The 26,888-nt window shown below is 40.5% G+C and overlaps 1 protein-coding gene across 1 annotated transcript in view; it reads right to left on the reverse strand.

Moving 5' to 3' along the window:
- Positions 1–26,888, reverse strand: part of tex264a (testis expressed 264, ER-phagy receptor a) — a 51,372-nt gene that overhangs the window by 5,534 nt on the left and 18,950 nt on the right. The window contains exon 3 of the mRNA XM_026997633.3: positions 1,448–1,613. Within this exon, the coding sequence (XP_026853434.3) occupies positions 1,448–1,613 (166 nt within the window). The remainder of the gene's footprint in view (positions 1–1,447; positions 1,614–26,888) is intronic.

Consider the following 26,888-nt stretch of genomic DNA (forward strand, 5'->3'; position numbering starts at 1 on the left):
ACTCAACTTTGCCTGTTTCTTAATGGTGTTCCTTAAGATTATAATTTATTCACAGTGATGCCCAACTGCTTAACCGCTGACCATTAAGAAATAATTGATGACTTTATTAGCTATTATATGTTTATTGCAACTTTAAGAACAGCCATTATAGTTCTTTATTCACATGCAGTGCTTTTTATACAGCTTATGTTTGTGTGTGTGTTTTATGTATAAAGGGTAAACACTGGTAGTAAAGACACTGGAAATGTTCTATTTAAAACGATGTGTTTAAATGTATGGAAGTGTAAATGAACCAAAAAAATTGGAGAATAAGTACTAAGGCAAGCATTAAGTACTGGTGAAGCCACAAATGAAAGCTGTATACACGCTTTGCTGTGAGAAACCACTGTGTCTTCTGTACAGTAGCTGTGAGGATCTCATTATAACCAGTCCCTGGGACCATAACAAAAGGCAAAGCACTGCTTATTGGGCAAATCGAATGCTCTGCCGTTCAACTTTCCACAGAGACGATGGAGAGGAGGGGGTGACTGAGCTCAAGTGCTTTGTGCTCTCCCAAATGAAGGAGTCTTGATTCCCAACATGCACCCTAACACTGTCAGATCCAGCTGAGAAGCTGAGATTGATCAGCAAATAATTGATCAGCAATTATTTGCTGATCAATCTGAGATTGATCAGCAAATAATATATGCTGATCGCATATATTGAGAAACACCCACCCACACTCTCACCCACCTACACTGTGCTTATTCAGATGAAATGTTGACTGTGTTGAGTCAGAAACACTTGCTGAACCTTGGAATCAGTCCATGGGTATGTGTACCCCTGTCTGGCCATCAGTAACAAATGCTTTTTGTATGGAAAAAAGGGGTCCTGCAGTGTATTAGCACTGTCAAATAGTTCAGGTCAGGTTTGTAATATAATGTGTGAAAATAAATAAGGTAAAGTTCAAATGAACTCATATGCACATGCATCTCCACACAGATAGATGCGCCAGCAAACACACATGCACATACACAATTTTGCTGATTGTTGACCCCATGGGTCAGTGGCTACAGACAGGTTTAACACAGTTCAAGGGAAGACCTTGAGTAGTGCAACAAGAGGGAGGGAGAGAGAAAGACATAGGCTGTAGGTCACATTTATACAAAGCAGAAGGAAACAGAAGGAGGAGATAACAGTTTTTGACTTCTCAAATGTGGTCCTCCTGCTATGGTCTTTCAGTGTCGATGTGCGATTCATCCATGTATCATACATGTTTATAAGATGTCTTTGTACTATGGTGACATCATTATGTCATTTGAATGAGTAACAGATTTCATGGAGATAGCCTGTCTTTTCCCAACATAATCACACCAGTGTTGGTGACATCATAAAGACAGACAGGCCTGTGACTCTTCTAACACACTGTGACATTGTACTTTCCTAACCATATGACATTAAAATGTACCTGTCTCTGTGACATCATTGTCTTTCTCATCCTCTGCATTCTCTTTTTCTTGGTTCTCGATCAGTTCAGGCACAAAAAAGCTCTTCTGGTCTTCCACTGGGCACATATAGTGAATCACATCTCCCTTACATATCTCCAGGAAGGGGTATGCAGACAATCTCCGCTCCTAAAAATGAGAGAGAGAGGCAAACAGAAGAAGGCAGACAGAGAAAGAGACACTTTTCTTAGCTTTTGTAATAGGTCTGGCTGAATCCTAACACTTCACAACTATGATACAACAATAAACCATAAATTGTAAAAGGTCTAATAATTCTTTAAGTTAAATTCTAATGAATTCTTTTGATTATAAAGTGACAGTGAAACAGGCCTTTGGTGTAGACCTTTAGTGCGGCAGAGAAAATACTCTGGCCTTCTGACAACTCCACAGCTGGGGCTTTACACCAATTAGGCCATTTTAATAGGATTGCCTTGCTAGCACCAGAGATGACAATAATGTTATTCTGAGAAAGCAATGCATTGCAGAGAGCTGAGTGGTTCTGGCCCACGACACAAAATGTCTTTAGTGGGTGTTAAGTGTGCATGCAGGATGATTACAATCACCTTACAGTACCCTTCAGAGCACTGAGGTCAGCATGTTGGGCAAAACAGGGCTAGATTTCATGCAAGGCTGGTAAATGATAAGCAAACTCAAATAAGTATTTATATGCAAATTACTGGTATACATACAAATACAATTGTTATTACTCACTTTTTGTAAATTTTATATAATATATATATAAAACCTTATTTGGCTATAACTACTTCAATTTCAAGGCTCATACTACATGTGTACTAAAAGTCATAAATATTAAAAAGACTATTTGGTGACATCATGCAATATTTTATCTTTTATCTAGCTTTTATCAGCATAATTTCACAACTTACAAATGACAAATGCAAGCCATCATAAAACCATAAATGTTTCCCAAAATGCATCTTACATAAATGTGGGGTGTATGCATATTTAATTTATTATCTCAAGTCTTCTATAAAATACTTCAATACTGTCCCACACACACCCAAGATGCAATCCTTATAGTGACTAATTGTGTTTAAAAAAAGAAGACAAATGGTCTGGAAAGTCAGGAAGTGGAGGCAGGAGATGCAGGAAGAGCACTCAGGAAACATAACAAATCAACTGATGTCCTCACTAAATGATTCTAAAATAGTCCTGTTTATCACTGTACTGAGTGCTTTCCTTAAGTTTTCCTTAAAAAGACCCCTCACAGTCCAGTTCTGAGCCCTTTTAATATACCGGATACGTTGGTGTACAATAATGTAGTTATTTCTTGTGCATTGTTCTTCGAAGACACCTACTGAGGTGTGTTTGACAAAAAATGACTGTTGCATAAACTGATACTATATGTAACATATGCTTTTGGTAGATAGGCTACAATGTTTCTTTCAAAAAAAGACATGAAAATTCTGCTGTACAAAAACTGCTATAATAGCAAAGACAGATGATCACCTTATCTTAACAGCCTCAGGAAGCATCCTACCAGGCTTTTCAAGTCTTACAAATCCCTTGCATTTGACTGCTGACATTTTGACAGTAAAGCATAAGGCCAACTTATTAGTCATATTTTAAGACATGATGACTATGCTTTAGGAAGTATGAGGAATTTGTAGAACATTTCTACTTTGGACACCACAGAAACATTGGTATGGAACAAGAAGTCAATTTAATACACACACATTGTTAATACATGGCATAATCATGTGGGCAAGAGAAAGAACTGGAAGTATAAAAGCGAATGGACAGATGAGACAGTAAAGGTCAAAAAAGTGAAAGGTGCTCCAGCAGCTGAGACATCAGGAGAAGAGAATAAAGGGCCAGGCGAGAGGGAGCGAGGTAATATTAAGGAACGGGGGGGGGGGGGGGGGGGAGAGCAGCGCAATTTTCCTGCTGGATGTTATACATGGTACTCCCTCCTTCCCCTTCTCCCTCATGCCCTCGCGCTCGCTTTCCAGCTCTCTCCCGTTCGCCCTCGCACACGCTCTCCCTCCCCCTTCTTCTCAGTTATGGCTGATTGATTGGTTTTAATCTAATCCTCCATGAAGGAGCTATGTACAGAGTGGTATGAATCACCCGATACACACAAAGAGTGTGGGCCCTTTGGGCCCACATGCAAATGAGAGCACATCTCCTTGAAGCAGGAGAGATAATGAGTAGGGGGAGGAGAGAGAGAGGTGGGAAGACGACAAAGGCAATTCATTCTGCAGTCATGTCTCCACAGAAAAAGGTGTCAAAAAACAACAACAAAAAAGATGGCCTGACACAGTGAGAGGGAAAAGGCAGCGAGAACAGTACAGTAGGCATCTGTCTGCAAGGTGCATTTTTCTGTCTTGTTCAGAGCATCACATTTAATTAATAGTTTGATACCAAGTTGCATTTCTATTCAGGTCAGGGGTGGGGTTGACGAAGTACCTCCAGCTTTGTTCCACAGACTGAAAGTGACAAAGGATCCAAACGTATTGCCATCCTAATAATCTGCAGCTGGATATATTACTTTGTAGAGCTTTACAGATAAATTTAAATCTTTTCTATATGAAAAGATAAATCTCAGGTTTTATACAACACGTATCACTCCTTACCAACCAATGCTTTAGTGTTCATAAAAAAGATAAATCTTTGAGATTAGCTATTTATACTAGGATTACACAGAAGATCTAAAGAAAATAATAAAACCAATTAGCTCTACACAGAACTCTCGAACTGTAAAAACCTTTGAGCAAAACTAGAATTAATAGCAGGGTTTTTCACTCTACATTTAAACATTTAAGAGTATTTATTGCATTAAAAATTCTATAGGACAAATGTGTGTTCAAATTATTTATCAGTTCTTCATATTACACAAAAATAACCTTTAATAAACTTTAGTAAACTTAAATTTCAGTGCCAAGCACCACTTTCATACAATGCATTCATCCGTTAATAATGGTACAATAGACATCTGACAGCACTAATCGTTTCCTTAGTAGCCCGTCATGTGATGAATCGACAGTGTTTTCTCTGCCCATCAGGTGCGGGAAAAAATTAGATTAACTAAGCCTGCCAGAACTGAAAACAAGTGATTCCAGCATGAATGATTTTAATTATGGTGAGAGAAGTCTTCATTTTGCCCATTTGCCCATTGGTGTATGGAGCTTCACTGGTTTGTGGAGGACACAGGCCACACATTACTCAGTCTGAAGGCTCGGCATGACTCGACTCCACTCCACTGGTGGTGAAGAGAACACAGCAATCAGGCCCTCCCAGAGCCTGCGCAGGTTGCAGGAAGCAGGGAGGAGAGGCTCCCTCTGCCCTGCAAATCAGTGAATGCCCTCTGTGCAGTCATCAGTGCCATGGGGTGCAGCAGTTTGGTGGGGTTGAAGTGCAGGTGTAGATAACTACATACTTCTCAACTATCTTCTTTAAGAAGAAAAATTAAGGATGCTTTTGGCATAATTAATTTTTATGCTTTTATTAAATCTACCTTATTGACCTGACCTAATGAAGTTTATTTGTATTTACTATACTAGGGCTGTTAGCAGATCTTATTATCATTTAAAATTCAATGTACATGACATTTTATCTGCAGTTCATATTACACAACATGATTTTCTCTGCAATTCTTAAGCAATCTCACATCATGTCAAAAATATGTTTTCTAAACATACTGAGCACCACTTGGTTCCGGCATTAGTATTGGAAGGTTACCATTTCAGGGGATCTAAAGTGTAAACCTTGAGGTAATAACAGCACTTTATGTAATTCCAATATACAAAATGTCAAATTTCTAAATTCAAAACACGAAGATATTTACCATATTTGGATAATTTGGAGTGTGCCTATTTAGCCATACATCCACTATAACTTTCATACATAATTAGATTTTTGAGAATGCTTGAGCAAAACTCCTTTCAATCAAATTAAATTTCTCAATGACTAAAGTGTCTGCAATAAACTGACACATATGAAAAAAGGTGGCTAAAAGTAGAAACTTCAGTGGGTTGAACTGTGTTGCTCTGTCCTTAAAGAGAGAGTAAGCGAATGAGAGAAAGAAAAAAACAAATTGATACTGGTGTGGAAAAAAAGGCATTGCTCTATGCTGTAATTATCATCTCGTAGATTGCTGTATCATTACCTCTTCGACTGGTGAGCATGTTTGTGGTTTATTTTGTGTGTGTGTGTGTGTGTGTGTGTGTGTGTGTGTGTGTGTGTGTGTGCGCGCGTGTACGCGTGCATGCTGTTTAACCAGATCTTCGCTTCATAGACAAACAACACAAAAGACAAACCTCAGCAAGCAGACAGAGGAGAGATTAAAAATGAGGGTGGAGCTTAAGACTGCTATGTCTTCCTTTCTGGCCACATACTGCTGACTCCTAACATCTTTCCACACAGCAATTATTCCTGTGCTTTCTCCAAACATTTCATATTACATCCCATGGTCCTTCTGGGATTTCACAAGCAACATCAGAAAGAAAGGATGGAATCCAGCCTAGCTGCTCTAAAACAAGATGAACTACTTTTGAACATTGTCCAGCTTTTAAGAACTGTCCAATTACATCCTCATGGAGAACAAGGTGACTGAGAGGTTATTTATGCCTTCATTATGTCTTCATTATATCCTCATTATGTCTTACTTCAAACCTCAGGGCATTCTGAAGGGCTGTGCATTTTCCAACTGAGAAAGCTTAGCATCTCAACTACATAGGTTAAGATGCTATGTACTCAGAAGAATCCCAGAGTGAAAGCAGCTCTGTTGACATGGAGAAACCGCCCTGTAGCAGGATAGAGAGCTTGGGAATGGACTGAACAGGGCCATAGAGGAGTTTACTGCATAAAGACATTCCTCTGCTATGTTTTGGTCAAGAGCAAGAAGACCAAACAAAAACACAGGGACCTCAATGAAACTCATGAGGGAATAAAAATTTATAAGCGACATGCTTTTCAGATAACCCATAATTCCAAAAAAGGTTAACCATAGACAAGAGACAGTGAAGTAACTTTCAACTGAAAACAAGTGTCATGTAACTCAGCAAGCCCAAACAGACTGAGCCTTATTATTGAGTTATTCTGAACTTTCTCAGGAAATTAAACAGATTTCTTATTACAGAGTGTTAGGACCAATTAGCAGTGTGGGGAGTGTTAGACCAATTTGGTCATGTAAGGAGTTCATTAAGAGCAGACATTCAGAGCAAGAAATTTGATAAAACAGGGTAACAAGTAGTAAGGGGATTGAAAAACTGATTATAAGGGAAGACATACTGCATTTAGGAGTATCAGAGAACGAGAGAAAAGCAAAAGAATAATTTTGAATGCGGTAAGAAAAAAGGGGGTAATCAAAGATAGATAAGGGAGAGAGAGAGAGAGAGAGAGAGAGAGAGAGAGATGCAGCGAGTGGAGACAGAAAAGTTATTATCGGTAATGAAAACTATCAGGAAAAATAAAATAAAATTGAAATTAAAAAAATACATCTTAAAAATGTGAAAACTAATTCAAAATTATAATGTTTACTACAACACAAACGAAAACAAAATTAATTACATAAAACAAAACTTTAGTTTCCATATTTCAAGACATTTATGATGGCTTTACAGAAGTTGATTGCTTATGTGAAAAACTAAATTGCCCAGGAGATGGCAATGTCGCTAAGTATTCTATATAGGGTATGCATTGATGTCACTTTTCCGTTTGAGTACGCCCCCTCAGTTGGACTGAGTGGCAAAACCTTGTGCAACATGGCTGCATTAGGCAAAATGTTGAAACAAGAAATGAAACAAGCAACTATCTGCTTAAATTAAAGGCAGTTGGACTTGACACTGATCCATCCAAATTACCAAAGAACCAGTGGTTCATGGACATTGATGTGTGCCCAAGAATTGGGTTTCCAGTCATTTGTATGCAACAGTAGCTAGCTAGTCTAGCTAGCTACCTGATTTCGATTTCGACACCAAGTAAATGCCCTAAGCACAGCCTTTAAAAGCTATTATGCTTGATCATACTACAAGGCAGAATTTGTTGGAAAATCAAAGAGACAAGAACAGTAACTGATATTCAGGCTGTATGTGGACAGATTTGTGTAAATGTTTACTAGTTAACTCTAACCCAAAGTGATGTCACCTGTATACGCTCTATTGCGATCATAACACAGCTAAGTGTACATCGATTTTGTGCCAATTTAGCCATGCAAACCTCAGCAACCTTAGCCATGGCAAAACTTGTTGGAAGGAAGGACATTTTAATTTTAGAGTTTATATATCATGCATTATATATCATTTTGAATTTATTATAATCTTGTCAGGAATCTTGGTTTTCATTATCACAGCTTGTGTAATAAATGTCAAAAACTAAAATGTACAGGAATAAATATACAGGAAACAAAAACAAAATAAAACTACACACTCTTAAAATGAATTAAATCTAAACAGAAATAAACAAACTAAAGAAAAACAGAAAATAATGAAAATTCTCAACTATAATAGCAGTAGTAATAAAACACTCAGAAACAGAGACAGACATAAGTGAAGACCCCATGGGATGTGTCGTGGCTCTCCATGGCAGCTGCTTCATGCATGCCTCTCCTTCCCTCAAAACAGAAGCAGCAGCATCCATCCCCCCCCCACCCCCCCCACCCCCCACACAGGAGGAGACCACACATACAAGTAGGAGCTGACGAGCCCATCTCCCCCATCAGCCCCACTATTTACCCAGCACACAGCTCCTTTACCGCACCCTGATCACACAGACCAACAAAGGGCTGTACGCCACATACCAACTGATCAGCTGGGAAAACTGTACCTACTGTTGGAATTAGGGGCAACATACATTATTTTGTATTACCTCTTGTTCTAGTGTGCTTCCAGAACTTTTTTATTGTTGTGCTACTGGTTGTATTAATGTAGAACATACAATGCCTTAAACTGTCTGTCAGTGTATACTGACTTACAGGTAATTGTAAACCAAACTTGTATTCTATAAAATTAATTATTATATATACGGTCAGATATGTATTATCATACTCTAATGTAATGGTCTGAAAATGCAATAATAATGTGACAGATCAGCTGCTATTTGTGGGCAGTGAAACATTTGAATATGAGTAAGATAACACATTAGTGAAAAAAATTATTTTAACATGGCAATATTACAATGTTTAGTAAAGAAAGACCAACACAAACAAGGCAACACAAAGACACTTGAGGCTCTATATTAGTAACACTAGTACCAATTAGTGAGCAAAACAATGTGAAATGTTGGTTGCTTTGTTGCATGAAATTTGGATGATGAAATTTTGTCCTGTGCGATGCAATGTGACAATACAGTACAGATACAAACTGCAGACCATCTGACACTATGCATGATTTGTGGTTAGTTTCTGACCACAGTATGACTTACTGGAAATTATTTAGATAATAGACCATTCTAAACACACCACTGCCAAGGTGGCATTGACATGGTAATTGAACTGCAGTGAATGTTGTGCTGGTATGTGTGCATCGAGCACAGCAGTATTTATGTGCATCAGTGTCACTGCTGGGAATGATGTAGCCTGCCAAAGATCCAAAAATACAGAAGAATATCCAAGGACAGGATGTTCCTGTGGATGAAGCCTCAGAGAATGGCTAACACAAATTGTTTGTTGCAAAGGTTGAGCTATGGTCCAAATGTACACCTAGAGGATGTTTCTAATAACTCACTGTAAAAATGAGTTTTCTTTGTTGCATTTGTAGCTAGAGTATCATGAATAGAGATTGATAAAAATGGCTGAACCCGACTGGAGCCTCTGCTGTCTAAAGACTGATCAGCTGATCAGCTCACAGGCATAGAGGAACAGCTACAAGAAGCCAGTTTCTGACATGTTAGACACAGAACCCTGTAGCTCAGCGGAAGGCAGGGAAGAGATGGAGGAGAAACGAGGGGCAGAAATGGAGCGACAGACAGACAGGGGGCTGAATGACAGGGGGTGGCTTCAGGAACAGCTTCACTGCAAGTGGAAATCCTTTTGCCTCTGGTCCCCAACAAGGTCTTTTCATCCCCATTTACACACCACGTCTCCAGGAAACTAAAAGCTATCGCCGCCTATTCTTAGCCTGGTCATTTCTCACAAGGGTCCCCAGGCTAGATGCAGACAAAGGAATTAATACACACACAGCTCACAGTGACAGTCAGTGACAGCCCCTCGAGCCCTTTTTCCCCCAGCCTATTTACTCCCATATGCCATCCCTTACACTTGCGTGTGCGCGCGCACACACACCCACCCACCCACCCACCCACACACCCACCCACACACCCAGTAAGATCTGTGAGAACAGAAGCAAACTCCATTTCTCACTTCCAGGGGTGTTCGATTGCAACTGTCCCTTGCTGTCACTTGCTACAAGAGAGTGATGTATTTTTATCTTTCATCACAGCGCCTTTATTCTGGGCCTGGGTCCGTATGGGCATGCCCGAACTGCAGGCACACCTCCTCCAGGGGTGCCTTACCACCTAAACCCCCACCCCGCAAGAGACATGCACTATAAATTGGATTGGACTGGGGGAGTGAGGCAAGGAGCCTGTGGGTGAGCAGGTGAACACATGGAATTGAGTACAGGGGCATGTCTGCACCAATCGATACGCAGAGTTTACTAATGAACAGTAATTGGGAGGACTCGGTAAGCACCAGCACCTGGGTCTCCATCGACTTACTGGGAAGACAGAAAGCAATCTGTATTTATCCACCAGTCAGTTTCTATCACTTTCAGCATGTCTGGGTAATTGTTGGGTCCCAGAGGAAGTCAAACGTCAGAAGGTCTTGCTATGCCTTACGTTCTGACCAGGAATACTCCAAACAAATCATTTTGAAGTCAGGCCTTTTGATCACTCAACTAAACTGACCTCAAAATCAGCCCCAGGTCTGACATTTGACATTTTTTCAAATGCTCACCTTTTCTTTAAGAACACCTTAAAGATCTGCATAGTGCTATAAGGTTATGGGTTCCATATCCTTGGAGTACATTTACTGTCAAACTGATAAATATGTAAGTTATTCTGGCCAATAGTGTGCCAAAATGCCATAAATGTAAAAGCCATAAACGTACAATGACTGACAAAAGCATATGACTCTCTAATAGAAATGTGGATCAAGCCGTGAGGAATATGATGGAGCTCTTGAGGAAAAGGGCTTAATCCTGAGCTCATGTCTTCTGAGGATGAGGAAAAATCAATTCAGTTCAGTAACCCAGATTTATGCAGAAGCTCATTAGAACCAGGCTACGATTAGCATTCTTCATTAATTCTTCATTCTTCATCAAATCGGCTAACAAGCAGCAAATGATGACAGAAGCACAAAGAGATTTTAAATACATGAAACATGATTGCTAATTATTGCGTAAAGTGCTAGCAAACAACCAATCACAGGCAACTCATGAAGTGTTTTTCGACGGTCACAGTGCATGTAGAAGAAAATGCGTGAAATCCAGTGTTAGCTTGCAAGTGCCTGGGTATTTTATTCCCAGCAAATGACTAGTCAACCTCAACAAGCTCTCAGCTACTGGAATTTCAAACGCTGGTCAACACCCTGCACACACCTTACTTTCCTTTCTCTCCTCATATGTAGCGCATGCAGTCTGTGCGGTTCTCACTGAGCATCGTCTTAGGCTTATTTGTGTTGGCTTTATTTTATGTCCAGCCATAGTATGACTACTTTTATTAAATCACAGCTTTGTAAGATTGCTCTAAATAATAGAGATTATTATATAAATACAGTATATAATAATCTATGTAATTTCACTTGCATTTATCACACAACCTTTACTGGACATACAGGCCAATCTGTTGAAATCAGTAGGGTTTTGGTGAATGACTGAGATCCTGTTCACAAGTCATTACCCGCCACTCTCTTGCGTCTCCCAGCCCCCTCCCCCAATTAGAACACAGACACCAACACACACCGGCACACAAACATCCCTTGGCAAAGTCAGCAATTATTCTTAAACACCGTTGTCTGAGCTGGACACTAGGGAACTGGGACGCTCAGGAATTGTTTTTTTTCTTTTATTCTGATCCCCTCTGACACTCAGCTTCAGATACTTCAGATAGACAGACGGAACCCTCAACATTTTTACATTCACTTAGCATGTGTTGTTCATTAACAGGTGGCTTATTCACACAAACCGTCATGGCACATCAGTGAAACGGGCCATAACAAGCATGGGGGACGGAAAAGAAAAGCTTCCTATTGGCTCACTTACCACTCATGGACCCTTTCAAATGTGCTATCCTGTAAGGAGTGGAAGACTTGTTATATCAATACCATTTCTGCTACTCTGCAAGCAGGCTGTACCAGCACTTCCACTAGCACAGGCCTACACACAGGGACTATTAACTCAGCAGATTAGATGACAGATTTGATGGCTTCTATCTGCATACAGATAGGAAACATTACCACTGTATTTATCTGGACATGCAGATTCATCACTGTGTCTCGCATCACTATAAAACACAACACTACAGCCTTTCTCCCTTCAAGCCTGCTGCTCTCTTACTTCCTGGATCCTGGAGTTGTGGATGCATGCACTTCTCACTAAGCCCCATAAGGCTGTGCTGCCTTCAGCAGAGGAGCCATCACGTTGCCATGCTCAGTGGGGCCTCTCGTCCGCTTCCCCCAAACTCCTCAGCTGACCGCTTCTAAACCACACTCGTCCCTCTCCCATCGGCCGCTTCTTTTCCAGATGTGCGGAAGGGGCCATCAAGATCTGGGCGGCCTTTGGCGGTGTGAAAGTTCAGCCTTTTAATCGAACAACACAGGAACTCTTTATGCCTGACACAGGTTGAGTGGTGCCTCACTAGGGGACTCTCAGTGTTACTGTTGCCGACAGTACTGTTTGACACACCAATGAAATACGTCACGCTAAAACTGCATGGCCCATCAGGACATAAAATAACACCCTGAGGGTTCAAATTTGGTCTGAACATTTGGCTAGCCTAATACTTTAAAGCCTGTTGAAGTAAAACTGGCACTAGGCTTTCACACTTCTGAAAGGAGGCGTGGATGGTGATTTGATGTCACAGCCCGACGTGGCCCCTGCACCTGGGCTGCGTTTAAAGCCTTCCCATCAGCCTTCCCATCAGCCTTCGGTGCGAAGTGAAGCCAGCAAAGTGCACTAACAGTCTGTACTTAGTGTCTTTTTGGCTGACAAACCTCCTAATCAGCTCCAAACAGCCCTGTTCCCACACTAATGACTGTGATTTTGGTAGAGAAAAACAGACACTCTCAGAGATCCAATAAATAAGAGGAGTGAGCATAGACATGTAAGAAAAAAACAAATGCGTTTTGAATGTTTGTGCATGTGTGTGTGTACACATGATTTTACATTTTTTAAAACAAAACCTAGGATAAAAACCATTGACACTGGGTATCTGGAACAAGGACAAGCAAATTTAGACTGTTCAACAGCATAATCCCTCATTCTAGCACACAACCATGGCAGAAACAGGCTGAAAGCCTCAGTATAAACAGACATGAATAAACAGATGAAGCACAGGAAACTATCCAAAATCACACAGATTGCAGTTTCTGGTGCTCAATATGTATAGACATTTATAAATACAAATTAAATTCTAAAACTTTTGCCTAGGTTTTAAATTTTGTCAACATGGAGACTGCTTTGATGGACCTTCAGCCTATATTCACCATCCTTGACTCATAGGATCCCTAAAGTACAGTTTTAAAATCTTCCAAAACTACTTTGGTAAAATCTCTATATGTTCAATAATTTGGACTGAAATATTTTAACATCAAAAGGCATAAAAAAGGACAGGTAGGAAGCTTCCATCTTTCATAATCTCCATCTTCATAGCTATGGAATAAGATAGTGTATTCTAGGTCACCTAGTGTGGACGTATTCCTAGTGCCAGCCACAGTCATTTTGGCCATGCTTAAATACTTACCTTGATTTTCAACTCAACCATTTATCTTCAAAATACTCTGAAGTTCTTTCATAGCAGTGACACCAACCCACCGCACATAAACCTTTTGCAGATTAAGAAAAAAAATGTCAATCAATCAATCAGGGAGTACTACTGTGTGACTGAAGATTCCGCACAGTGCTGAAGATGGTGCCACTGTATGACTGCAAGTGCCCCACAAAAGACATCTACTGACACTGTGCTAACTTTTCCAGAAGTGCTGAACATAGAGTGCTAACCATCAGTAGAGTGAGGGCAATTACGTATAACCCATTACTGCTAACAGTGTGTGGTGTGGTGTAGTACAACAAGACTTGGCCTCGTTTTCATATCTAAAGCTCTTGACTTTGTAGCAAACCACTAATTGGGTTTGGAGCTCCCTGTTGAGGGCTTTGTCAGCAGCAGTGAGGGATGAAGACTCTGCTGGTCAGAGCAAAAGTGAATGTGGGAGTCCCTCGACTCCAGCTCCCATTTAGAGGCTCTGGGAGAATGTGCATGACCAGAACTGCCTGGGGTCAGAAAAGGGCGCAGAAGCTTGGAAATAATGGAAGAGGAAGTTTAATACCCGACAAAGCCAGGAAAAGCCAGAGTCCTGCATCTTAGCACTGAGAGGGCCCTCTCACTCTTGTGCACTTTCAGTCATCTGGGGTGCATTACAACATGACAACCACAGTTAGAATGGCCGAATGGGCTTTCTTGAAAAATGAAAAATCAATAACTGTTGTGATATATCCCAAACTGGGATGGAGGAACAGCTTGAACTTATGCTTTAAGTTTTTGCCTACGTGATGCAATAACGAGGAGTGTACGGACCACCTTGCAGTGCAGGCATTGTTAGAATACACAAGAGAAAGTTCTGTCTCAATGATGGCGCCTTTTATATTCTGTCAGAAAAAAACTCAGAGCTGGTGATATGGTGTATTAAAGTGTAACTGCTGTGTTTTGTTGGGCTTGCTGTACTTCCTTTACCTCACCAGGCAGCAGGCTTTAAGTGAGCCTGTTGCCAGGGCAACTGTCTCCACCAAGCATCTCTCTCACTTTTCCATGGAGACGGGATACTTTGATAATCCAAGGGATTGGAAAGGAGGTGGGTGAGAAGAGAGGAGTGATTTTCCATGTTAACACACATACAGGTTGAAAGAAAACCTATATGGAGCACAATTTTGCAATGTCTGACAACTATATCCCACCCCTCACAACTCCAAAATGAAACTATTATTAGGATAAAAGATTTCAGCATCTGGCCAATTTGTTAAAAAACAACTGGTCATATTACACATAACAAAAATATTCATTCAGCCCATCAAAGGCATAAACATTTGCAGAGGAGGATTAAGACAACCTAATCATTCAATTAAACTGAAACCATGTGGACCTTCATAGTCACCTCAGAGAGTGATGGCTGGGTACCAGTAATGCAGGCACTTGTGAAGAGTCCAATAAGCTGCCTAGCAGCCACACAGGAATTTAGTCCATATTTTATCATTTGTCTAAGCAGCCCAGAGGAGCGGTGACATGAGGAACAGAGCAAGAGCCAGCAGATGAAGGGAGAAGCTGAATAGCAGTGGGGAGAAGTGCTCTGGGCTGCCTGACAGTCTTATCCCACATCATCAAAGCAGCACAGAGGATGAATATGCGGCATAGCCAAAAACTACTGCTGCTTTATTAGAACTCCCTGCTTGTGTGTGTGTGTGTGTGTGTGTGTGTGTGTGTGTGTGTGTGTGTGTGTTTGTGTCTGTGTGTGTGTGTATACAGGTGTGAGGGAACAGGAGAATGAGAAATAGAATAAAGCACATGCAATAAACCATTCTGTCCATGATCAGTGTCATCCAATGGAGGAAAAACCAGAACCATGTACTTGAATTCACACACTGAGTAGCTGCATCTGAGTAACCATCCAATGAATCAGACAGTGAGTATGGCAGACATGGTGTGGGACATGCAGTATTTTCACTGCCATATTTGTTCAGGTACTGTCCTTCCCTAATCTCTCTGAACAGGCCTGCATGCTCTAGTTGGTATGCTTCAGTTGTGTATAACCAGCTTTCATGGCTTGACCTATGAGTTGCAATGTAGCCTAAGGAGAATTCCAGATTTTATAGTGACAGAATTTAAACTGAAGCCAATAAACAATTGTTAAGGACAGTTAAAGAAATGGTGGAAAACAGCATGACTGCAATCGTGTGCGCACATCATAAAGTGCAACATCAGAATGGTGGCTGTCAGACTTGATAGGTAAGTACCAGACAATTGCCATTTTGATTACTTGTTTATTTACTCCAAGCACTGACAGGCTACAGTTCTAGACAGAGCTGTCCAATCCAGTTCCGATGCAGGTGCGATGCAGGTCCACCTGTCACATATGAAGCCAAGAGCTCAAAATTGACAGGCCAGCCTTGCTTCATTTTTTTTAAAACCATTTTGAACTGAACTTTCCTGACACATTTACACCCCCTCTCTTTTTCAACTTTGTCCTCACACCTGCTCCCTCCATTCCCTGGCTACATTTCAGCATCTACTGACTGTCATCCATCTACTTCCTACCCCTTTCTCTCTTCTCTCTCATCCCACTAGGTGACACTCAATTCCTCTACATGCAACATAAAAAACATTTCAGTAAACAAATGAAACCTCACAACACAGAAGCTTCATTATTGAAACACAGGCACTGATCACTGCTACCAATTCTTTCTCTTCCTCATTATGGGTGGGTGTGCATGCTACTTTAGTGTGCTTTCTCCATACATTGGAGTCCTCCAGCTGGGTCATGACTCCATGTTCATGGGGTGGCTTTATGTGTGGGTGGCCAGAGTCACGAGTCGATGGGGACGGGTTTCTGGTTGCGGCTCCCCTCTAGCTCCTCCAAGAAGAAGAGGAGAACGACTTTTTTTTTTTATTTTTAGGAAAGGTCAGATGCAGGAATTGACTACCTTCCTGCTGCTTGCGTCAACCAGCACTCGCACTTCTGCATCAACAAGCTAAAAAGTCTTCATGCGTCTCCCATTCTCTGACCTGTGGCCTGCTAACAAAGCAGACACACAAGGGAAGAGAGTGCTTTTAATGCAGGCCTCTGAGAACCACACACTTTCATACATACAGGGGGTGGAGGAATAGCAACCCCCTGCTATCACACACACTCCCTTTTTCTTTATTCCTTTATTATACCTTTTTTGTAAGATGTTTCTATCTCTCAGGCATTTTCTTCCCTCTCCAAACCTCTGCATGTCAGTTGGTTGGTCTGTCCGCCTGTCTGTCTCACTCTCTCAGTATCCTTGACATGAAATGTGTCCAGAGTCTGGCAAGGTTCTTCGATTTAATACTGTTTAGAGCTGTGAGATTTAACAGGTTTATCACTAATAACACAGGCTTAAGAGTAAGAGAGAGAGAAAGAAAGACAGAGAGAGTAAAAGACATGGAGGGATAGAGGGAGAGAGACCAAGGCTGTACATGCCTGATGGTGGCATAAAACACCACAGAATTACCAGTGATGGAGCACTCACTGCTATTTCTGAACAGGTTTCTGTATTTCAATGGGAGACTTGGCTTTTTGGCACCAGTTCTATGCCACACCACAGTTAGAGGTATCTACAGTAGTTTGACCTTGAGCATCAAACTCTGCCCCCCCCCCCGGGGTGCATCACTGCTTCCCAGCCATTGAATTAAATGTTTACTGAAGGTTAGTTTAGCCAAGAGGCAGTTAAGTGAAAAAGCCACAGCTAAACTGTCAATAGCAGCAATACAAAAATGCACTGCTGATGTGTAAAGATCTTTACTTTAATATTCTTCTGGAGTGGGTAAGGAGTCAAGAGGGACACATGGCTATCCTATTCGCCACAGGAACAAAGACAACTTCTCTCCGAGCTCAGGCTGGCCTACAATTCAATAGCATTCAGCATCAAAAGCCTCCTTCAGAACTGGTTCAAAGACTCTCAATGGCACTAAAAAGGTGTCCTCATCTATGGCATATGATAATTGATAGAATATTCAAATATAAAACATTTATTCAGTGTAAGTTGTTCAGGGGCAGAAAGGTTGGCAAATGTTTTTTTTTTTAAATTTAGAATTTTTTTTTTAAAGAAAAAAAAAAATATTATGACCACAGGAATGTTTGGGATAATGGTGATGTACAGACATTAAAAATGTAAAAGGGTTTTATGCCATTATTGCAAAATGCTACTGTTTTAACATCTATTAAACATTTTCCTTCAAGCTTGGGCCCTCTACTAGAGGCCTGGTAAACTGCATAGTATCTTAGCTGTTCCCAGGACTGCATTCCTCTGGCTGGAGATCTCAAATGTTGTTCATGGGATCTGCTGTAGCCACTCTCCCAGTTTAGGGGTCGCAGGCCCTAGTGCTCCAGTTACCATGGGTACCACTGTTGCCTTCACCTTTCAAAACTTTTCCAGCTCTTCTCTCAGCCCTTGGTGTTTGCCAAACTTTTCAAGATTGCTACATCACTAAGGTGCTCTTTTGCCGTTTGTCCCATCATTACTATATCCGGTTGGTTATCCATTACCATTTTATCAGCCTGTATCTGGACATCCCACAGGATCTTAGCTTGCTCAATTTCCACCACCTGTGGGGGTATATCTCACTTTGACCTTGGAACCTCCAACCTATACCTGGCACAGATGTTTCTGTGTGCTCTACCTGCCACTAGGTTATGGCGTTCCGTATATGCTCTGCTTGCAATCATCTTGCATCCTGCTGTTATGTGCTTCACTGTCTTAGGGGCATTCTGCACAGGCTGCATCTGGAGTCCTGCCTGGTGTTGTAGATTCAAGCCTCTATTTATTTTGTATTCAGAGCTTGTTCCTGTGCTGCCATAATTAGTGCCTCTGTGCTGCCTTTCGGCTCAGCTTTTTCCAGCCAATGGTAAGATTTCTCCATATCAGCCACTTCCACTATTTGTCGGTGGTACATACCATGCAGAGGTTTATCCTCACATGATGGTTCCTGCTCCTCCTCATTCCCATCCTTCTTCTCAGGTTTCTGCTGTATGGGGTCTTCACTAATCACTTCATCACTTAGGGCCATCATCCTGGTGTACTCCTTGATCTCGGCTGTTTCATCCTGGATAGTGGCACTGATGCTCATATATATATATATATATATATATATATATATATATATATATACACACACACACATACATACATACATATATATATATATATATATATATATATATATATATATATATATATATATATATATATATATATATATATATATATATATATATATATGTATGTATGTATGTGTGTGTGTATATATATATATATATATATATATATATACATACATACATATATATATATATATATATATATACACACACACATACATATATTATATATATATATATATATGTATGTGTGTGTATATATATATATATATATATATATATATATATATATATATATATATATATACATACATATACATACACACACATATACACACACACATTGATAGATATATATATATATATATATATATGCGCATGCATACATACATACATACATACACATACACAAACACAAACACACAAACACATAGTACAAAAAAAGCCACAGCCCATCCTCAAAGTGTCCTTTGGAAACAGAGAGCTCTAGAAGGGTATAAACATCAAAGATGGTGCCTGACTATAGAAGAAATACAATGGGAGACCCTGGAGTCTACTAAACAAAGGTTAACAGCACTGCCAGCCAGACTGCAGAAAATCATGAAATCAGTGACCAAAAGAATAAATACCACCTTCACAAACAAACCACCCAAAGTATACTCTTAGTTACAGTACTACATTTACATTTTCAGCATTTAGCAGACACTCTTATCCAGAGTGACTTACAAAAGTTCTTTGTCATTTACTCACAGAATGTATCCTAGCCAGTACAGTAGGTTAGAGTTCAATATACCATTGAACTAGAATACTGTTGAAATACAGGAATCAAATCAATGCTGATACCTAGAAAAGTGAAAAATGTATATGCTCTATATCAGACAATGATAAGGGCATTAATAAACAATATCAAACTATACATGCTAGAGTTTACCCAACTGTAGTATGAATTTCATGGGTACAGGATCAAGGGACATTTTAAATATTCCACAAATGCAAGGGACTCTGCTGTCTGGACAACCAGTGTAAGTTCTTTCCACCATCTGGGAGCCAGGAAAGAGAATAGTCTCAGTGCTCGTCTTCCATGAGCCTTGAAGCATGGTGTTTCAAGCTGAACCATACTTGAGGTTCAAAGTACTTGAGGTATGGCTTGGGCTTTGACCATTATCATCACATATGCAGGGGCTGGTCCATTTTTGGCTTGTAGGCGAGCATCAGGGTTTTAAATCTGATGCGGGCAGCTACTGGAAGCCAATGAAGGGAACGCAGCAATGAAGCGACATATTTGAACTTTGTAAGACTCAAGACTAGTTGTACTGCTACGACAACAGAACTGTGTATCCACCCAGACTGTGGATCCAGACATATCTGAAACTGTCACGGAACGCTCCCCTTTCACTGTCACGTGGTACGGCCCGCCGCGTGCAGGGGGTGTTCATTGTTTGTCTCATTTATAACCACACCCATGTTGTTAAACACACACCTGCACCTGGTTTAGTCTTACTATGTTGTCTGTATTTAAACCGCTGTAGGCGTGCACTTAGTTGTCAGTCATTGCAGATGTTCGTATCTGTGTTTATGGTCTCTGTATTCATGTTACCTATTGATGTTGTATGTGAGCTCCGATTGTCTTCATTCATTGTTTAATAAATGTCTGTCACCATCAAGGTCTGTACGTCCTACTCCTTGCCCTGTGGCACTCAGGATGTTACAGAAACTGTACACTGCAGGAAAAACATATGGGAGAATTAATCATCACAGTCCACAAGCTCAGTGGTTAAGAGAAAAGGGAAGCATTGTCTAGCATTGTCTGATGTCCAAGAGTTAGAAACACACATGAGGAACTGGGCAGCACCTGGGCCTGATATGAACCATGCCTGCTGATAAAAAGAATTAACAACTCTGCATGGCCACCTAGCATAACAAATAAAACACTTGATAACTACTGGTTCCAATCTGGGATGGCCAACAAAAGGCAGGCTAGAATGAAGGCCCTCAATAAGGGACAAACACCATCCAAATAGAGACCAATGACCTGCCTGTCCACAAGATGGATTTTCATGTCAGGAATACTAGCCACCAAGCTGAATGACCATGTATGCAAGTACATGAGCACTGCTCAGACATGAACTGGAAAAAGCACCAGATATTTATTCATTAACAATTTCAGCATCTGACAGATGCTCTTATCCATAATGACTTTCATTCATCGGTAGACAGCATGTGTACTTTCTTGGAATTGAGCTCATGACCTTAGCAGTGTTAGCTCCTTACTCTACCTGCTGTACCAGGTGACCTTTCAGCACACCAACTACCGACACAGAATTGTCCAACCATGATTTGAGGCAGACCAAACTAAATGTTGCCTGGATGAACTATAAGAAAACATATGACTGAATACAACACACATGAATATTCAAAGGCTCAGCAATGTATAAAGTTAATAAGACCATAGGTGTGTAGTGAAAACAGACTACAAATTATTCACCTCATGAAACTTTGACCTACTCAAAGGGGGGCTCTCTCCTACCCCCGGGCCACGGAGCAGACCCAGGACCCACTGGTTGAGGTTGAGTAACAAAGTCATAAACGGCCTAGCTATCAAGATGGCCTGGCATTCTGACCCTAAACCCCCTCTCCTCTGATGCCATAAACGCATGGATGAGAAGGACAAAAGCTTACTAGCCTGCTTATACTTCAAGAAACTGATCATAAATGTTGCATACCTCATGTATATTGTAAACAAATTGTTACTCACTCCTAGTTGTGTTTACCAGAAATCTTATATGAACAAATTAGACAATATATTAAAGTTAGTAGTTTGTAACTTCTAGAAATTAGGAAAGTAATTAAATTGATTATCCCTCCCAGGGATTGTTTACAAACCACCCCCAAACAGAACTTTGGCAGAGACAAAGAATTTTTTGTTTCCTCAACTAAGTCAATAACCTTTCGCTAAGCAGCTAGAAATACTCGAATCCAAGTTATTTTACCATATTTTAATTTTAATGGGATTTTTTGTTTCTTTTTGTTATCATCTTACTAATTTCTTATAGTTAGTGTGTATTTTTCAGAAATTGCCCATCACGACTTATATTAAGCAAATTCATCTGGTTAAGACTGGAGTTCCAATAAACTGCCGGTAATGAATCCTCACTCACACTGCTTGGGAAAAGTCTGCCCATGAAGGCCTATATGGCTTTCCTTTGAGCCAGCTCTGAAGACCCAATCCCTGGTCCAAGAATCCTGGTCCTTTCACTATCATCGGCCTTCATAGCTCGTGCACTGCCATGGAGATGAGTTCAAGAAAATCGAAAACTCTCCTTCAGAACCATCAGATGGCTCCAAGAAACGGATTCTCCATTTGGGACGCTTTTTCTCTATCGAGATGCTTCAATATAACATATGATTTGACGGATGGTTTGACAGGGTTGAATGCTAGTGAGTCGTAAGAACCAGCAATTCCCTTCTGTGTTACCAGTTTATTGTTTATTAATCAAATAAGGTGAATTAACTCTTTCCTCTCATCTGTGATACAGCCTCCTCGGGCACTACAATTAGCCTAGTTTCCCTTACACTGTGTCGCTAAGGCTGGCACTTGTTTCACTAATCTTTTTAGATTTGAAGTATGACTGCATCACGAATTTCGTTTGATCAATGTTTTCTTTGTTGGTCTTGTTTAGTCGATAAGTAGATTACCCAGTTGGTCATTCCCAGAGGCTGGTTAAAACCTTCTCTTTTGTTTTTTCCCTTCTCTTTTGTTTTTTTACATTTTTGTTTCCCTTCTCTTTTGGTTTTTTTTACATTTAAAATGTTTTTTTAATCTCAATTAGCTACCCCACTCACCACAAATTATTTGCATTAAATTTTGCTTAGTTGCCCGTTAGGATTGTTATTCTAGTGAACTTAATACTTCTTGTCATTAATAGAATTCTAGTCAATGTTTGTTGTCATCCCTTAGTATTACGTCTGTGAGTTGAGAATGATATTCTAATGTTTAGTAGAAGAGAAATAATCATTTATCAATTTATCAACTTTAAAGAGTTGAGACTGAACTATTAATCATTAATAAATTAATTAAAATTAATACATTTTCCCAGTTAATCAGGGTGGTGCCGAAGTTAATTTTATCCATTGTAATTAAGAATCTATTAAAACCACTACAGGTGCCTTCATCAAGAACTCAAGCCAACTCGACGAGAACTGCCCATGTGACCTTGTTCTCTATAGGACTGAACCTTCTCAAGATCATCAATAAATCTGGGCGTGGGAATAGATTCAATAGTAGAGCTTCCATCAGGCACCTTTTGTACATGGATGACATCAAGATATCACCTGGGCTAGAGAAGTGTGGTTGGCAAATAGTGAAAAGAACAAAAGTGATCAGGACAAAGGGAATTGAACTATTACTGCTACTACTACTAAGCTATATAGCAGACCTGGAGGACAGCTAAAACATCTGGGGATCACGATATGAGGCAAAAACCAGATGAACAGATACATCTAAGTACCATCACAGAATTAGGCAAATCCTCAAAAGATAGCTGAGTGGGAATTAAAGCCACAAATAGGTATGCCCTGCCAGATACCCAGCAGGCACATCAAGCTAGCAAAGACAACAGCTGGAAGCTGCTGTCAAGACTGGAAAACTTCTAACAATGCATGGAGTACTCCACCCAAAGTCCAACATCCAATGGAGGGGGGAAGGGGCTTACAAAGTATAAAATCTACTCTCTGAGATGAGACATGATACATCCAAGGAATGACCCCTAGCTGATAAGGATAAGCGGAAAAGACATGGATACCAGAAAAGCAGGGGAGATTCCATGGCAAGAAAACCAAGTGGGAAAGATCATATACAGAACCATTTGCAAGGCATATGCATTGACACAAAAGTCCAAACAGGAGGAGCCATAGAGTATGGGGGAAAACAACAAAGCTCGGATGAAAAATCCAGATCTACACAGACAAGCAAGAAGTGGCAAACCAACCAGACATTGTGATAGAAGATAAGATGCAGAACCAAGCAGAAATATGGCAAGCCCCAGTGATGAAAACATTCAAAAGAAGGAAAATGAGTGGGTGTGAGAAAAATAATGACCAATGACCACTTACTGAAAGGGTGAGACAGAAGTGTTATACATAAATACAAATGTAAATGAATAAATGTTCCTTAAAGACAACTTTATATGATTTGTGTGTTTTAAAAAGCACTACAGACAGCATTGTCTCTTACAACACACATTACATTATAAATTTAAACAGGACACAATCAGCTTCTTTCTTTGTTCTGTATATGGAAAACATGTCATGCATGTTTTCTCTCTCACCCCACCCCCCCTCAACCAACACACACCCATCCTCAGTGCCCTGAAACTTTTCCAGTGAGGATCTGCTATCACCGCTGTGGTCTACCCCCCTCCATGAACTTCACTTCCAGAGTCTCCTGAAGCTTCACCACTGAGGGCCCGCTGTCCTCCCCACACATCACCACATTAGCATGCACATTTAAACATATAAACAAATAATAATATATAAAAAATATATATAATAAAAAAACAAACAAACAACAACAACAACAACAACAACAACTGCTGTCCATAACTCATGTACCTCTTATTCAAGTCTGATGTCATCTGTATACTTATCTACCACTGTTTATCAGGAAAAAGAATACAATGCTAAGGAAGGAATGTTATGCATATGCATGATCAGAGCAGACACTGCTGAAGTACCTCATTAGTTGAGAGTGCAAAGATTCTTGAACATTCCCCTTTGCAAGTCGATATCGATTCTTGGAGCTATCCTCATAACGGTTTCAAAATAGATTCAAAATGTCTGTGCACTGCTTGATATGTAGTTGATAGGAACTTGAAAACCTTCTAAGGTTTTTGACAGAGTAATCATAGAGAGAAATCATTTCTCACACACTATGGAGACAATTATCTGAGAGGATGAATTTTAGAAACACTTTCTCTGAGTCTTGGGAAGCCTACCACCGTGCTGCAATAAAACTGACAAATAATAACAACAACAACAACAACAACAACAACAACAACAACATAAGTATAACAATAACATAAAAGTATGATTTTTATAACTCAGAGGCACAACTTCTAGAAACAATGAAAGTCTACTTCCTATGATGAGAAAAATAACAAAAAGAACAAAAGAACTGTTAACTGTTAAAAAAAGTGTTAAGATGTAAGAACCAAAAATGACCTCAGAGTAGATACTGCAGACCAACATAAATGAAATCTTTATTTTTATTAGAAAATACAGAAAGAAAAGCAGAAAGCTGCAGAGTTTTGGAAACTGAGTAGTACTACTGGTGCTATGAACTGAGTTCTAGCTGGGTGAGAGGAGAGCAGAGGTGCTCCTCGGGAGATGCTAATGTGATATTTGAGGGCAGATATGATATAATAGGAATAGACAGGTTGCCAGAGATGCCAGAAGGTTAACTCTGTGTTAACCTTCAACAATAACTGTGAAATCAGACACTCACAAAAATGAGTCACATCTGAAAGAGTCAGAGAACTGGAAATACTGTCTCAGGCTGCTTCCCCCCCCCCCCCTCCCAAGTTTACATTTTCTGATATAGGGTAGTGTTCTGTGAAGCAAAATGCCTAAATCATTTTTGCTACACATAGTACTAAATGCCCTTTAATAGTAAGCTTAGTAACAGATTAGTAAGGTTTGACTTTAATGATCAAGTGGTGTCAGATGTTTGAAAACAACCTTAAGCAATGAATTCAATATTTCCCCTTGTAACAAAGGCTGAGGGCAGCAACCATACCCAGGTCTCGAACACTGGTCCAACTGGTGGTACCATCCCACTTCTGACACCATTTGACATGTAGGCTAAGAGCAGCAACCACACCCGTGTCTCAACCCTGGGTCCTACACGTGGTAAATGCGTGCCCCAACCTTGAGTGATGTGCATCACATCACCCTCTCCTTCAGGGAGTGAGAGTCTCCATCACACCCAAAACTCAATTATATGACCTAATAAAACATCTTGGCACCAGAATATTTTATCAGACATAGCAGTGGACACCTCTATGTGTTTATAAAAAGACAAAGAGGTTCCAGTGGTCAAAAGGCAGGAAGGTTTAAATGAACAAGTTCTGAAGTTCCTAGCACTGTCCTAATGAGAGCTGATTGGTCTGATGACCCAGCCAGGCCATCCAACATCTTCTCTCCAAATGGGTGCCCATTAATCCCAGTGGCCCGGGATTGCCATATCATAGATTACATTTGCTACAGAGTGATCAATTTATGACCTGCCATATTCAACCATACACATACATACACATACACACATACAAAATAGGTCTTTCCTGTTTCAAGCTCTGTGCTCATAGGAGGGGAACAGTAGTAGCAGATGTAAATGGTATTATATAGACAGTGGGAGTAACATCTATCTGCTTAATATTTAAGTATGTATATTTAGCTCACCTTTACCCAAACACAGAGAGCTAAATAAAAAATGGTAGGCAATGAGAAAAATTGCTGAAATGTCTGCAAAGCTATATCACATAAAAAAGGATACTGTTGTGTTGGGCCGGCTATGTGGATGTTAAAAATCTACCAAACGGTCCCGCTGGCCATTAGAGCAATGTGAGTTTGACTTAGCAGCATGCTGCTCCAGTGAGCCATGCTTAATTAAAGCCTTGGAGGCCTATGATTTCCGCCTGCTCCATGCGCCTGCCACAGACCTTCACTGCTGGACACTGAGCCTCAAGACGGACTTCCCGCGGTGCACAATTACAGCTGAAAATGCCAGAGTGCTCTCCAGATGCGAATAAGCAGCTTCGTCAGAGCCAGGCGGCCTGCAGTGTGTTTTAGCTTTTAATGGCTGTGGTCGGGTATGGGCAGAGAGTGAATCATGTCTCTTTAAACACCTTTGGCTCTGAACTGGGCTGTATGATAATACCGACCAGATTAGAAACTGGTTTTAGAGGGCTTTGCAAATGGGTCCAACTCTTTATTCTCTGCTCATCACTTATCTGGAAGCAGCCCAGGGAAACCAATCCAGCTCTGTGGTCCAACAGGGCTACTGCAGGCCTGACCTCAGCTAGCCTCCACAGCTAGAACACAATTGGAGGACACCATTGCTATAACCCCCAATGGAAAATGGGGGAGGAATTGTGACTCCTAGAGAGCAGAAACACAAACCCTCTGGTGTGGGAGAAGCTGGTGAAGTGTGGGATGAAGAGAGTTATGCGTTGACTCCTTTAAGGGGACCATGCAAAGCCACTGCAGGAAGTGGGAAGCTTGTGGAGTGACAGAGGAGAGAGGTTCAACCTCCTTTAACCTCTGTTTGTTACCTTCCCAAAAAG

This window comes from Electrophorus electricus, chromosome 7, assembly GCF_041902795.1.
Source record: "Electrophorus electricus isolate QZ-2024a chromosome 7, ASM4190279v1, whole genome shotgun sequence".
Taxonomy (NCBI): domain Eukaryota; kingdom Metazoa; phylum Chordata; class Actinopteri; order Gymnotiformes; family Gymnotidae; genus Electrophorus; species Electrophorus electricus.